The sequence below is a fragment of the Amblyraja radiata genome, chromosome 15 (genome assembly GCF_010909765.2).
Source record: "Amblyraja radiata isolate CabotCenter1 chromosome 15, sAmbRad1.1.pri, whole genome shotgun sequence".
In the NCBI taxonomy this organism is placed as follows: Eukaryota; Metazoa; Chordata; class Chondrichthyes; order Rajiformes; family Rajidae; genus Amblyraja; species Amblyraja radiata.
Window position 1 is genome coordinate 28,746,426 of NC_045970.1, and position 16,644 is coordinate 28,763,069.

The window sequence follows — 16,644 nt, forward strand, 5'->3', positions numbered from 1 at the left end:
TATGGCTGGGATTTTTTGCCATACTCCGAGTCCCCCTCCGCTCATTAGGTGCCGAGGATTTTTCCCATTGATGAAAAATAAAAGAGTTCTTAGTGTTTAAAAAATCGCCATGAAGGCCACGCCCCTTCTGGGGGGAGGGGGGAGGGACTATAAAACCCAGTCTCAGTCTCTGCAAGATGGAGGAGGGAGAGGTCATGACTCGCTGTCTTTAGTGGCCTTGCACCTTGCTTGAAATGGTATGAAACTACACTTGAATTTGGTGGCCTTGCATCCTGCTTGAAATGGTATGAAACTACACTTGAATTTGGTGGCCTTGCACCCTGTTTGAAATGGAATTTCAAGGAATAGCAGTGTCAACTGCCAGCCCACCAGCCGTGGGTGAGTGAGCTGCCAGCACAACAGGCTTGAGTGACTGAGCCGCCAGCTCAAAAATCCATTCGGCCCACAATGTCCATACTAGCCCTCTGGAAACCAGTCCCTTCAGCCCACAACACCCATACTAACACTCCAGAATGCCCCCCCCCACTGGCCAGCAATATTGGAATTGATGGAGAGGCGGAATATTACGTTGGGGGACCAGCCCTCCCATGTGATGCTGGGACCCAACGGGTCCCACTTAGTCTAGTAAACATATAAAATTATAAAAGGACTGAACAAGCTTGATGCAGTAAAAATATTCCCAATGTTGGTGTAGTCCAGAACCAAGGGCCACAATCTAAGAATAAAGGGGAGGCCATTTAAAACTGAGATGAAAAAAACCTTTTCACCCAGAGAGTTGTGAATTTGTGGAATTCTCTGCCACAGAAGGCAGTAGGAGGCCAATTCGCTGGATGAATTTAAAAGAGAGTTAGATAGAGCTCGAGGGGCTAGCGGAATCAAGGGATATGGGGAGAAGGCAGGCATGGGTTACTGATTGTGGATGCTCAGCCATGATCACAATGAATGGCGGTGCTGGCTCGAAGGGCAAATTGGCCTCCTCCTGCACCTATTTTCTATGTTTCTATATTTCTAATGAGGAGGGGTGGGGGCAGGATCAGGTAAAGAAATCTCTTAGAAATTGTCTAACCAGTGTAGGCATTTGCAATGTTAAACCATTAGGACGATAAGAAGCAAGAACTAGATGAAGGCAGAGTACTTAGAGCTGTTGGGTTTGAGAAGATTGCAGAGATTCCGAGGTGGGAATGAAAGAATGTGAATTTTTAAACCAATGAATGAATAGGCCAGAAGCTTACATTGATCAGTGAGTATGATTATGATGAGTGTTTAGAACTTGATGTCGGTTGGAATATGAGCAGCTGTGATAAATCCCTGGGATCATTTTTTTTAATGGAAGGGGAGTCACCAGAGAAGTGGAAACATCATTGTTTAGAGGGAACTAACATATGGATGAGCATTTCATGAGCATGTAAATTAATGCCAGGTAGTGAGAGACACTATAAAGATCTTTGTGATGTAAAGTATACATTTACATATTTTACATAGTTGGAAGTCTGTCTAAATCTATTTATAATTTATAGTAACTGACAAAATTGATTTTTGATAGATTGAACTGGAGTCTCCTTTGGATGCAGTTTTCGTCTCGGAAGGATAGTAGCTATGCTGAATGACAGATTTGAGTAACATTGGGTGCAAGCTGATAACCTATTTGTTTCAGGGTAAAACAGTGTGTATAACTTTATTCCTATCTAGGTCTGTTTTGCCTAACACATCAATTAATTAACTGTGGCATATTACATTAAGGAAATAAAAAGTTAGGAACTACTTTTCACTTAACAGTTGTGCAAAAGTTGTGCCCAAGTTTCATATTCATTTATATTTTATGTGTACTACTGCATTTTATTCATGGGCCCTATCAACAGATTAATTAATATTTCATATCATGGTCATAGTATTACATAACATAATATGGGACAGGAAATGCTTGTGCTTACAGGAATTTTTGTGCAATATTAACATATTAAAACATATTTTTGTTCCAGAATTGAATATTTTAATGTCACAGCAATGATAAATAAAATTTAGCAGCAGCTTACAGCTAAATTAAAGTATAACCTGAGTAGCATTTATCGGACTTCCTCTTTGTTGACTGCACACAACGCAAGCTCAGATGCTTATATGCAGTAATGCTAGGAAAAATGTGTCAGTGCCTGTCGCAATTCTGGCTCAAGCTTACCACAAAGAAAACAAAAATGATGCACCAGCCTACATCACCACCTTATATGCAGAACCGATGTTCTTGTGAATCGGCAGAGGAATTTAGTGGTGGACAATTTCACATATCTTGGCAACATTTCCTCAAGATCAGTCACCATTCTTGATGGTCAACTCTGGGATAGCAAAAAAACAGCTATGCTTTGGAAGACTGAGAATTAAAGCAGAGGAACAAGACGATTCAGCCTGAAGACAATGCCAAAGGTGTATTGTGATCTTGCTATGGTTACCTTACTCTATGGTTGTGAGACACATGGACAGTGTACAGCAGACATGCCAGTCAGCTTAATCACTTCCATATGACCTCTCTCTGCAGAGTATGTGTCAGGACAAGATTCCAGGCACATGGTTTTGTCCCAAGCAAACCTCCCCAACATTAGCACATTGTTGAAAGAATCACAGATCAGGTGACAAGGAATGTCATTAAAATGTTTGACAAAATATGGGCATTTTTATATGGGCATCAGTGGTGCAGCGGGTAGAGCTGCTTCCTCACACTGCCAGAGACCTAGGTTCAATTGTAACCCTGGGTGCTGTCTGTGTGCATTTTGCACATTCTCCCTGAGTGACTGCATGGGTTTCCTCTCACATCCCAAAGACGGCAGGCTTGTAGGTTAATTGGCCTCTAAGTTGCCCCCTAGTTTGGAGGGAATGGGATGACACAGAACTCGTGCGAACGGGTGATCTTTCGTTGACATGGACTCAGTAGGCTGAGGGACCTGTTTCCACGCTGAATCTTTAAACTAATTAACCTAAAAAAATACCATAGTAGATACTTTGTGGAGAACTGGGGGCAAAAGATCACATGGCACAAAGATTTCAAGACTTTGTGAGGGGCAGCACAGTGGCAAAATAGTAGAGTTGCTGCCTTACAGTTCCAGAGACCCGGTGTCGATCCTGACCACGGGTGCTGTCTGTGTAGAGTTTGTACGTTCTCCCTGTGAGCAGGTATGTTTTCTCAGGGTGCTTCTCCCACATTCCAAAGACTTGCAAGTTGATAGGTTAATTGGCTTCTTTAAATTGCTCCTTGTGTGTAAAATGCAAAACTGGGATAAGGGATATAAAAATGATCTTGACCTGACACGTCATCCATTCTTTGTATCCAGAGATGCTGTCAGACCCGCTGAGCTACTCCAGCATTTTGTGTCTATCTACGGGTGAAATAGATCAGCGTGGGCTGGGTGGGCCTGAGAGCCTGTTTTCTTGCTGTATTTCTAACCTACTACTAAAGACAGAACATCCCTGAAGAGTTTCAACATTGTTACATACAACTAGGAACAACAAGCATGGGATTGTCCTTTGTATACCCACAAAAGAAGTGCTGGTTGCTGCTTGAAAAGTGAACCTTCAAAGCAGGAACCATTGATGTTCCAGCAACCCTATTGCTCTGGCGCCTGTTTGAAAGGAACCTTTGTGCCCAGATTGGTCTAATTAGCCACCTCCTAACACAACACAATATTCTATAAACTGTATGTCATGCACTTACTCAAGAATGAATGACAAACAACAGCACAAATAATATAAACTCTTGGATGTAGTCTCAGTGAAACACAATTCCATTCTGTGAAATAGGGTTTTAAATGCTTGATGCAATCAAGATCTTAAGCATAAAACTTTACTGTGTTAGGTATAATAAGTTGAGAAAGATGTCATTTTCCAAAACAACAGCACAGAAATTTAGGTGGGTATGATCAGGAGAGATTATTGTGATTCATTACATGAAATAGATATCTTGTAGCTAACTTTGGTAAATAGCTAACTTTGGTAAATAAGCAAAGAAATAATTAGAAATTAGTTGAATTTAAATGAAATTTAAATCAAATTTGATACAGAAATGATTGGGAAAATTTGAGGAGAATGGGGTTGAGAGGGAACGATAGATCAGCCATGATTGAATGGTGGACTAGACTTGATGGGTTGAATGGCCAAATTTTGCACCGATAACATGATAGAGACAGAGAATTGGGACAAAGGAAATCACAAGATATTTTGTTTCAGGGCAGTTAGCTTAAGAAAATTGTTTTAACTGTTCCTTTTATTACCCAGAGAGAAAGAGACATTGCAACAGCATACATTTTGACATAAAAGAGGGTTAATGATATTAAATTCCAGCTCTAACTTCCTGCAATGCACGTAATATATAAAACACCTACTCAGCATGTTTTTAAAAACTTGCAGGAAGGTTCAGGGTGGACTCAGAGCAACCAAACATTTGTGCTGATTTGCAGTTACAGCATGTCTTTTTTTTGAAGCAAATTACCAGATGATATTTGTGCCAATCATTTTTCTGAGTTATTTTCCCAATAAACACAGGGCCTTTTTACTTGGTTAATGGTAAAAAAAAATTATGTAGGGAAGAACTGCAGATACTGGTTTAATTAAAAGGTGGACACAAAATGCCGGAGTAATTCAGCGGGATATGCAACATCTCTGGAGAGAAGGAATGAGTGACGTTTCGGGTCGAGACCGTTCTTGGTCTTGACCCGAAACGTCACCCATTCCTTCTCTCCAGACATGCTGCCTGTCCCGCTGAGTTACTCCAGCATTTTGTGTCTACCGTACATTTTATATTCTATTTTTTACAGTATAAAGTAGCAAATAGTAGTTAATTATCATAACCTCAATAAAAATGGATAGATCAAAAATGAACAAGGTTTCATATGAGATAATTGGTACTTCAGGGGAAATGTGATAAAAGTGATACCGGAGATGACCTACATAAAGCTGCAAACTCGTCGAGCAATTGCATTAACAGTTCAGGTGTAAATGATTAGGAATTAATTCTGACTATTTATAATGCCTTTTGGCTTGCATTCTTGTTTTTCCAGAGGAATCTTTGCCAACCCATTGCCTTATTGAAATCTATTCTTCAGAAGAAAAATTCATGAATTTCAATTATCTCAGCTACTTTGTTAGCTAATGCTGGAGGTATGTGACTGTGGGCCATTGGCAATTTGCTGTTGACATTCCCATGCCATTTCTTTAACTGCTCTTGACTGCAGTTATCAATGAGTACTTTAAAAAATTTCTACAGAGCATTAAAGGATTGCCATTGCACTTCATGTAGCTGCCACATTTTTGCCAGAGTATTTACTCGGCTATCTTGCCTCTCTCCACCTTAACTCCATCTTCAGTTCGGTATTTAGAATATTTCCCAACACATTTCCCAATGTGTGCGGATCGCTGGCTGGTGTTGTCTCAGTGGGCTGAAGGGCCTGTTTCCACTGCTCTATCTCTAAACTAAACTAAAAAAAAAAATTCTGCCCTTGCTAAAAGCAGGTGGCCAAATAACTTTAGACTTCAGAGATCCAGCACTTAAACAGGCCCACCAAGTCCACGCCGAGTGATCAGACTACTGATCTGGAGACACAAGTTACAACACAATGCCAGGTAAATTTAAATTAGTTTAGCCATTCAATTCCACAATTATTTATTATAATTATCATGAGTGACTGCAGAAGTACAGGTTTGTTGTAAATAAAATAGCTGCACTTTTAGGTGCAGGGGACAGGGGAAGAAAGCTGCTGACCATATCACATTTGGCCTTTTATTGTTGACTCTTGTTAATATTGCAATATTGTTAACTCTTTACCTTTCTCGATGAATGAGCCTTCATTATACAAATTCCTGGATTTGCACATGAGCGGAGGGAGAAGCGAGGGGCAATGGGGCCTTGGAATCTATGAAGACACCAATATTCTGTGCAATTAACAATTTAAATGTTAGTTTATAATAATATATGGGGATGCTGAAATATGGTGAATTAATAAAGAGGGAAGAAAAGATGAAATCAAGACAAAATAAAGCAACCAGCGAGAGAAAAGAAAAATCAAATGCCCACGGGGAAATATTTACTCGCATGATGCTATTTCAGTTATTGTCTTTTCTGGGCCTCCAAGCTTGAGATATGTTGCAGGGACATGAATCTCATCATTAAATTGAACCATGCATCAAGTAACAGGGCAGACCTCCTACGGTGAGTTTAATTATTGTAGGGATGTAAAAGCAGCCTATCTTGAAACTCATGAGGAGTTTGACATTGGAATCTGGTTCCATCTTGGTTTACTGGCAGACTCAGATTACTGGGCTATTGCCATGATAACAGTGATGTGAGCATTTTATTTGCCATCAGTTCACCAGTAAATTCTGTGTCAATAGCATTGAATTGAGATTCTTGATGTAATGGTTTATAAAAAACAGAAAATGAATCTCCATGGTCTATTATATGATGGTGTGTTTGATATAGTGGGATAATTTAAAGTTAATTATAAGTTACGGGTAGCTATCTTGTATCTGAAAAGGGATAACACAGTCCTCTGATGGGCAGTTAGAATTTTACCAGCTTGAAGAAAGGAAGGTGATTATAAAGAGGCTCATAAAATTATAGTCATAAACTATATTGTCTCGGTACTTAACCCTCAGGCTTATAAAGTGCTGAAACAGTATTGTCAGACAATACCTCTTTTCTCTGGAGATTGGAGTTCCAAACTATTGTCAAGGAATCTTGCCATCTTTTTCTTGATGATGGCATTTAAGCTTTACAGGTACATTGACTCTCTGCTGCATTTTGGCTGTAAAAGTAAAGTATAGAGAGGTTAAGGATGAGATGTTGCTGATTGATGATTGATGTCTGTTTTAGAAATGAAAGCTTGAAAAGGTAATATGTTTAACATCTTTGATTACAACCAATAGAATAATTTCACCTTCATTATTTAACAATAAGTATTAGAATTATTGAACTGAGGAATTGACAAGCTGATCATGTTTAAAACATTGGTTTGGTGTGCATCATTGGTTATGTCTGGGGTTTATAATGTTATAGCTTGCATTAAAATAATGCCTTTCATGGCTTAAGGACAGTAAGTGCTTAAATATAGTACCATAGTTTTAATGTTGGAAATGAGACACAAACGCATACGATTTGGAGGAATGAGTTGACCAGAACATTTGAAGGATCCTTCCCTTTTTGAAAATTTTATTGAGGAAACTTCTGTGTCCACCGACAGGTCAGATCTTGCTTTAGTTGAAAGGATGGCTTAGTGGCGTAGCAGTACATTTGCTGCCTTACAGTTCCAGAGACCCAGGTTCGATTCTGACCATGGGTGCTGTCTGTACGGAGTTTGTATGTTCTCCCTGTGACCATGTAAGTTTTATCTGGGTACTTTGGTTTTCTCCCACACTCCAAATATGCATAGGCTTGTAGGTTAATTGGCTTTGATAAGTTGTAAAATTGTCCCTAGTGTGTAGGATGGTGTTAGTGTACAGGCTGATCGCTGGCTGGTGTGGACTATGTGGGCTGAAGGGGACGTTTTCGCACAGTATATCTGAAGTTTAAAGTCTAACGTAAAAGACGTTATCTCCAACAATCCAATGCTCCTGCTATATTACAGTAATAAATGGATCCACATTTCATTCATGCATGTGGAGTGAGAAGAATTATATAATCTGACAGCAGAATGGACATATTTACAACACCTTGTGTCAGAACTATTCTTTCCTCATAATAATAATAATAATGGATGGGATTTATATAGCGCCTTTCTAATACTCAATACGTATATATTTACATTAGCTTTCAGAGGATATTTGAGTCCTTTGAAATAATGGTCAGTATTTGTTCAATTATGGCATTCATGCTGTGTAATGGGATGGCTGCCAGATAAAATTAAAAACTGAAAATCTCCTTGCCATTAACTGCCTGAGATGGGGTGCAAGAGTTGGTGAGTGAACTTGTGCATGTTATCTGGGATCCGAATGACATTTCTATGAACCAGTGTGCAATGCATTAGCCTTTGAGTGGTGCCAGTCAGATGAATCAGAGATGAAGGAGAATCTGCCCGAGGATGTTCCTTGAATGATTAACTAAATAGTCTATTCGAAAGAGAGTTTTGTTCAATTAACCTTAATTTATTCTTTGAAGCTTCCATGCACTGTCATAATAAGCGAATTTAATATTTCAACTGCGCATGCCCAGGTCATAGGTCATTTGGGATAAACATTCTTGCCAGCTGAGCTACTGTGTGTGTACGGGCCTGTGTATTCATTTCAATGAGATTTATAAATATATTTATCCGTCAAATATGTCAGCAGTAGGCCACAGCGTACTGCAGGCTGCACAAATCCACAATTGTATTTATTGAAATTATTGACTCAATACAGCACCAGCCTTGAAAACGCAAGAATGCCTGGAACGAATCAAATCCCTGGCATTAGCCTGAGTCGCAGCCATTCAAATTCGATATTAATTTACACGAATTACAAGTTGTGTGGTCAACCAATTTGAGACAGTCCTTACATTCCTATCTAAAAAAACCTTCCTGGATTGAAGTAACCAGGAGAATGTGCTGGTTGGAATAGGTTGGAAAGTTCAGATAGGATTCGAACAGGCTGGTTAAACGTTCGAGGTGGGTTGGCTTAAATAAAGATGCTGTCGCTTTAACCTCTGGGATTGGTTCCAGTCTGTCAGGGCACACAGTTGGGAGCCGGGTCCGGGTGACCGGGCGGTGATTATTATGGGAATTTGAAGCCATTTCAACGTTAGCCAAACTAGACGCTTCACTCATGAGTGGGTCACAGCTCCCCAGCTGACGGGACCTGTTCTCGCTCTCTTTGAAGGAGGCGCCGCCCGCTCCAGCGATTGGGCAAACGCAGAGCCAACCCGTAATATGAGTGGGAGCATTTTCTCAGTCAGACTTTGTCGAAAGTTGGGGTGGGGGATCTGGGAGAGAGAGAGAGAGAGAGAGCTGGCGATGCCGCACAGACGGAACAGTTTAATAATGACCGATTACAATCGGCCCTTCGGCCACTCGGCAACCTGGGCTGATCTGATCTGACAGCCCTCTCGCTAGCACGCTGCGTGCCCGATCCTAACGCAGTACCTCCACAAAACCTTTGGGCTTCGGGTAACACCTGCACAAAGAGCCTCTGCTAACAAGGGCTGGCGAACTGTGCTGGTCAACGTGCACTGGGCGAGATGGCGGGGGGGAACGCACCGCAACCACCGCAAACTTGGAACAGCACAGACCCTCCACTTAATCTATCCAATACTAAAGGGCAGGCATTTCGCAGTTAAATGTCTTATATCGGATTGGCGGCTCCTTCACAGAGCCAACCCTGTACTCAGTTTTCCTCGGAGATGAATCTTAGCCTTGACGGTACATTCACACCACCTGTAGGTAAAGCATCAGCCCACATCACACTGATACAGTCGCTGCCTGCCTCAGATTACATATATTTTTACACATAAATTATGAATAAAGATAAGAAAATGTTTCAAACAGAAGTAACGTTTTCTTATTCCAGTAGCAAACACATTAAGGATTAAATGAAAATAATAAATTCTTTAACTTTTTGATTATCTCATAATTGCAGATTAATGAACTGGACTAACTGGGACTGTGTAAGTAGTGTGTGAACAGCAGAACAAGAAAGGAAGCTATTGAGTTGACAGAATTCATATCTAATTCCTTGGTAGAATAGTTAACAATTTGTACACAGGTTATACAACGCTGCATTCGCTTTTTTAAATATCTTTGATTTACATGAAAATCAGTTCCATAGTATCAAACATTGTACTGCCGTGTGCAAGCAAGCAAGTGTAGAAGCTACAATATCAGTACTAAAGTAAGGAGGAGGTTCGTTTATGAATCTGTTACTTCTCTTATAAATGCAGGAAGGTCTATTAGAGGCAGGTCAGATGAATGATGAACTGCTTCTGAATTGTTCATCATTAGCCACTTTGTCAGTGTTATTGCACATGATGCATACATTCTCAAAGTACTCAAAAGTGGAATGGAGTTATTCCCCTAACTTAGGGATGTATTGCTGAGGCTCTATAAGGCGATGGTCAGGCTGCATTTGGAATATCGGTGAGCAATTTTGGGCACCATAACTGAGGAAGAATGTGCTGGCTCTGTAGAGGAGGTTTACAAGAAAGATCTCAGGATTGAGTAGGTTAACATATGATGATCGTTTGTTTGCACTGGGTCTGTACTCACATGAGCTTAGAAGAATGAATGGGGACCTCATTGAATCATACAGAATAGTGAAAGGCTTGGATTGAGTGGATGTGTAGAGGATGTTTGCACAAGTGGGAAAGTCTAGGACTAGAGGACATAGCCTCAGAATTAAAGGACATTCTTTTAGGAAAGAGATAAGGAGGAATTGTTTTAGTCAGAGGGTGGTGAATCTGTGAAATTCTTTGCCACATAAGGTTGTGGAGGCAAAGTCAGTGATATATTTAAGGCAGAGATAGATAGATTTGTGATTAGTACGTATGTCAGAGGTTATGGGGAGAAGACAGGAGAATGGGATTAGGAGGGAGAGATAGATTGAATGGCAGAGTAGACTTGATGGGCCGTATGGCTTCTACTCCTATCTCTTATGATCTTAACTAGTCCAAAAGACATGTACATGTTTGCACATTTACTCTTTCTAATTTGTACCTGAACCTTTATTTGTTGGTGAGGCACATTTGTTCTCCCACTGGTTCAGCACAATCAAGAAGACTCAGCAATTAATCTTTAGGCTTTGAGAGGTGAACGGATTTTGGCAAAATTGGAAGCTCTCAGATGTAAAGGGGAAAGTGGACCATGAGTTTAGTTCCTGTTTCATTAATTAACTTAGGATTTGTGTGTGTGGGGAGTATGGTTAAGAACACTGTTGGCTTTTGCTCTGAAATCCTCATCCACTTTTGTTCTTTGTCAATGTTAAATTACCTGACTGGTTTTTATGGTCATTAATAAGTGAAATGCAATTAGCATCAATGCCAACACTTTCTGTCAATTAAAAGTCTAAAAAAAAAGTTCCTTTAAAAAATTAACACAGATGCTTTCGTGGATGTGTGCCTTGAAATTATTTTAATGTTTGAACTGTTATAACTTTTTTGCCAAAGGTGGACACAAAATGCTGGAGTAACTCAATGTGTCAGACAGCACCTCTGGAGAAAATGGATAGGAGATGTTTTGGGTTGAGACACACCTTCAGATTTTAATGCCTGAAATTTTAGTAAGGGCATAATGATCTTCCAAAACAACAGACACACAATTTCATTTGAAACCATTAAATGTTCATCCAGTGATAACTCAGCAATGTTTTATTGGCTAAATTGACTTTTTTGATTGATTGAAAGACACAGTATGGAAACAGGCCCTTCAGCCTAGTGTCCACGCCACCCATTGATCACTCGTTCAAACTTGAACTGTGTTATCCTATTTGCTGTTTTTACTCCATTAAAAATGATAATCCCCTTTACTTCGTGGGTGTAGTGTTCTTCAGATTCATAACTGGACTGAATTCCGTTTTGCATGGTTAACCAACTCCTGGATTCTTATGCTTAATTCTTTCTTCAGTTGTTTTATGTAGCCAAAAATAAATTGATTTACAACCGTATCTTAATGACTTGATGGCTGATATCAGAAAGCTTATCTGAAAAATTGGATGTAACTTTCATATAGAAACATAGAAAATAGGTGCAGGAGGAGGCCATTCGGCCCTTCGAGCCAGCACCGCCATTCATTGTGATCATGGTTGATCGTCCCCAATCAATACCCCGTGCCTGCCTTCTCCAAAATAACAGTACAGCCATTTACCAAATTTCAGCATGTCTGGATGTGCTTTCTGATCAGCATGGATCTTTAGAATAATATTTTGATTTCTTAGACGGTGCAGCATAAATTTGCGAGTTTCCTTCACTTTGCTGATGATTGAGAGAGTAAACCAATGGAGCAGTAATTAGCAAGGTTGTATTTGAGCTGCTTAATACAGATGGGACATAGTTGGGCACAGTGGGGCAGCGGGTAGAGCTGCTGCCTCACAGTGTCAAGACATTGATTGTAACCACCTGTTTGATTGTAACTTCCTGTGCTATCTGTGTTCACCCTGAGTGATCACGTGGGTTTCCTCTCACATCCCAAAGACGCCAGGCTTGTAGGTTAATTTGACCCTGTAAATTGTCCCCGAGTTTGTCGGGTATGGGATGACATAGAACTAGTGTGAACAGGTGATCTATCATTATCGAGGACTCAGTAGGCTGAAAGGCCTGTTTCCATCCTGTATCTTTAAACTGATTAACCTAAAAAATACTAAAGTAGCGACTTTGTAGTGAACTGAGAGCAAAAGATCACATGGCACAAAGCTTCAACGACTTTGGGAGAGCAGTAGAGTTGCTGACTAAAGGGCCTGTCCCACTTACGTGTCCTTGGCACGCAAATTACGTTGAGTCGAGACGGTCCCGCGAAGGTCGGGCGCGATTCCATGCGTATGCACAGCCGTCTGGAGCGCGTGACGTCATTTGAAGATGGACACAAAGCTGGAGTAACTCAGCGGGACTGGCAGCATCTCTGGAGAGAAGCAATGGGTGAATTTTCGTGTCGAGACTCTTCAGTCTGAAACGTCACCCATTGCTTCTCTCCAGAGATGCTGCCGGTCCCGCTGAGTTACTCCTGCATTTTGTGTCTATCTTCAATTTTCTTGGCCCTGCTCTGGGAGTAGAAGTGGGGGCGGATCCGGACCGCAACGGCTGTGAGCCCCAGGCCGAGTTCGGCGATCGTTTGCCTGCTTCTGCTGCTGTTGAAGATGAGACATTGCGTCGCGCCAGGGTCTTAGGCCTGTCCCACTTTGCCCTTCAGTTCCGCGACAGGCCGTTGGCGCGCGAAGACTTTGTTCACTACAAAAATTTCGGAGCCCCGTGCGATGTCGGGCACAACTACATACCCTTCCGCGCTTCTAAGTGGGACCGGCCCCACGCGGTCATACGATGCCCATGCGCCTCAACCACGAGGTTGCGTAATTTGTGAGCCAAGGAGACGTAAGTGGGACAGGCCCTTTACAGGGATAGAGATGGGTTTGATCCTGACTCTGGATTCTGTCTGGATGATGTTTGTACGTTCTCCCTGTGACCACTTGGGTTTTCTCCGGGTGTTCTGATTTCCTCCCACATGCCAAAGATATGCAGAATTGTAGGTTTAATTGGCTTGTTTAAATTGTTTTGATTTCTGAGTTGGTGCAGCGTAAAATTGCAAGTTTCCTTCACGTTGCTGATGATTGAGAGAGTAAACCGATGGAGCAGTAATTAGCAAGATTGGATTCGAGCTGCTCATTACAGATGGGACATAGTTGGGCAGTTTTTTGTAATATTGGATAAAGGAGTTTTTCTGGAAACATTATAATTTTTTGCTGTACTTTAACTTTGGAAATCAAAGATTGATCTTGGAAAATCAATTGAGAAAAGAAAATGTGTCTGTGACATTTGAGCCTAATCTATAATGTAATTTTATACTTGCCTTATTTTAAAATTGTGCTATCTAATTGATAACTAAAATTGCATAGCTTATGTTTTTCTTATCTAATGTTTGTGTACCTCCATGTAGGAAATATCCTTGTGTGCATTTGTTATTTTCTTTATACTGTGTTCACATCATTTATACCAATGAGAACTGAAAAATGTCAATATTTCTTGAATTTTTTTGAAACCGTCACCATTTGGCTCGTCATTTCTGAGAGCAATAACACCGTCCCTTGGTTATCCACATCCATTTTATACACAGTGCAACAATGCTGAGGTGTTGATTTGTACATTCTGTGCAGCTGGAGAATTGTTTATTGCATTCATTACCACACATTTTCCTTACATTTTATTAATGTCCAGTGACCTACCCCTTCATTACCAGTCATCTTTCACTGCCATCGATTTGCAAACGAGAATCTTATCCATTTCATGTTTTGGCAGGAGTAGAAGATGAACTGTTTTTTAAACTGCTGAAGTGCTGAAAATGCTCAGCAGGTTAGATAGAATTAGTATTTCAAGATACAGTGCCCTCCATAATGTTTGGGACAAAGATCGATCAATTATTTGCCTCTGTACGCCACAATTTGAGATTTGTAGTAGAAAAATAAATCACATGTGGTTAAAGTGCACATTGTCTGATTTTAATAAAGGCCATTTTTATACATTTTGGATTCACCATGTAGAAATTACAGCAGTGTTTATACATAGTCCCTCCATTTCAGGGCACCATATTGTTTGGGGCACAGCAATGTCATGTAAATGAAAGTAGTCATGTTTAGTATTTTGTTGCATACCCTTTGATTACTTGAAGTTTGCGATTCATGGACATCACCAGTTGCTGCGTGTCTTCTCTGGTGATGCTATGCCAGGCCTGTATCGCAAACATCTTTTTGGCCACTCTTGGCCACTCAAGAATTGACCATTTTTTAGCTTTGAAAAATTCCTTTGTTGCTTTAACAGTATGTTTGGGAACATTGTCTTGTTGTAGAATGAACCGCCAGCCAATGAGTTTTGAGCCATTTGTTTGAACTTGAGCAGATAGGATATGTCTATACACTTCAGAATTCATTATGTTACTACCATCAGCAGTTGTATCATCAATGAAGATAAGTGAGCCAGTACCTTCAGCAGCCATACATGCCCAGGCCAGAACACCCCCACCACCGTGTTTCACAGATGTGGTGGTATGCTTTGGATCTTGGGCAGTTCCTTCTCACCTCCATATTTTGCTCTTGCCATCACTCTGATATAAGTTAATCTTTGTCTCATCTGTCCACAAGACCTTTTTCCAGAACTGTGGTTGTTCTTTTAAGTACTTCTTGGCAAACTGTAACCTGGCGATCCTATTTTTGCAGCTAACCAGTGGTTTGATTTAAACCAGCATCTGCAGTTCTTTCCTACCCAGCCGTTGATGTATTATGGGGGCGGAGCTTGACATTAACATTTGGAAAAACCCTGCACTGTGCCAGGCTGGGAACCAGTGTATTGGCAGACAAGCTCCTCCAAGAATGAATGTGCTCCATAGGCAAGGGACCGCACACTTGTCAGTGACAATTGTAATGTAGGGCAGAACTTGGTGCATAGAGTTGATTGTCACGTTGAGTATGCTTTTGCCCTTTTACTGCTGTGGTAATATAAGGAAAATAATTCTGCAGTCACCTTTGCAGTTGTCATGTGAAAAGAATTTTAGATTTTGGGAGAATTTGACATTTATTAATAGTTTGCTTTTGAATCTTGCCCGCAGACAGTCTTTTGATTGACTATCAATTCACCTTCAGTCTCACCCAGGAGGATGATCGACATTACACTGCTATCAACTTCATGGCTACTCCAGAGCAGGTTGGTTCATTTTGTCGTTTGACTATTTGTAGCCGTGCTTTCCCCTTCCTTTCAGGCATATTTACTATCAGTCATTTTACTTTCTGGATTTTAATAATTTGGGTACTCACCAAACATATTGTGGAAAGAGAATCAACCATTTTACATATCCATCCTTCAGAACTTATTTGTACTAGTTCCTGCACTTATTTTCTTATGATTAGAACTAATCCAAATTATTTACAGAGAGCTAAGTTGATCTTCCCATTTTCCCATTCAATTGAGTGGTGCATTGCCTTTCCATTTTCCTATTATAGAACAAAATCTTTGCTCATTGCTACAAGGATAATAATTGGCCTGATCATAACTATGAGGCTACTTGAGTATCTCAGATTTGGAGATTTGAGGCTTATGTACAGCAAATAGGGTTAGGTCCGGTAGAAAAAAATGTTTTTAAGTCTTTTGGACAAAATGCACAAGTACAGGTGCACAACCTTTTATCCGAAAGCCTTGGGACCAGACACTTGTCGGATTTCGGAATTTTTCGGATATCCGAATGGAAGATTTTTGGCGTAGATTAGGTAGGTAGCGCGGGCGGCTTGAAAAGTCTGGAGCGGCTGCCTCCTCCCCGGAGACCGGGGAATCATTGCATAAATGTTAGTCAGTTAGTTTGGAGGGATTTTATGTGGTGGGGGGGGTGAAGGGGGAAACTTTAATTCTTAGTCCCCTACCTGGTCGGAGAGGCGGGGAGCGGGCAATGCCTTACCGGGTCGCCGTGCAGTAAGCTCCGGAGCGCTGTGGCCGCCGACTCCCAACATCGCGGAGCTGGGGGCTGCGGGCGTCCGACCTGTTGGAGCTCCGACCCCGGCAACTCTACCCCTGGCTGCACGGCGCTCCAAATCCAGCGCGGCCCGCGGCCCGGACGCCCGCAGCCCCAGCGCCGCGATGTTGGGAGTCGGCGGCGTCGCAGCGCTGGGATACCAGCGGGGAGTGGGCAATGCCTTACCAGGTCGCCGTGCGGTAAGCTCCGGAGCGCTATGGCCGCCGACACACAACATGTCGGCGGCCACAGCGGTGCTGGAGCTGCGGGCGTCCGGCCGCGGGCCGCGCTGGATTTGGAGCGCCGCGCAGCCAGGGGTAGAGTTGCCGGGGTCGGAGCTACAACCGGCGCCGCCCGCGGCCGGACGCCCGCAGCCCCAGCTGGGAGTCGGCGGCCACAGCGCTCCGGAGCTTACTGTACGGCGACCCGGTAAGGCATTGACCGCTCCCCGCCTCTCCGACCAGGTAGGGGACTAAGAATTAAAGTTTCCCCCTTCACATAAAAGCCC

The 16,644-nt window shown here is 41.7% G+C and overlaps 1 protein-coding gene across 2 annotated transcripts in view; it reads left to right on the forward strand.

Moving 5' to 3' along the window:
* atrnl1 (attractin like 1) overlaps positions 1–16,644 on the forward strand; it is a 720,322-nt gene that overhangs the window by 276,376 nt on the left and 427,302 nt on the right. The window contains exon 22 of one of the 2 annotated variants that reach the window (XM_033033944.1): positions 5,040–5,196. In XM_033033944.1, the coding sequence (XP_032889835.1) occupies positions 5,040–5,041 (2 nt within the window). In that variant the 3' untranslated portion in view covers positions 5,042–5,196. Of the gene's footprint in view, positions 1–5,039; positions 5,197–15,242; positions 15,338–16,644 lie in introns of those variants that run through there. The other variant, XM_033033942.1, reaches the window with a different exon arrangement.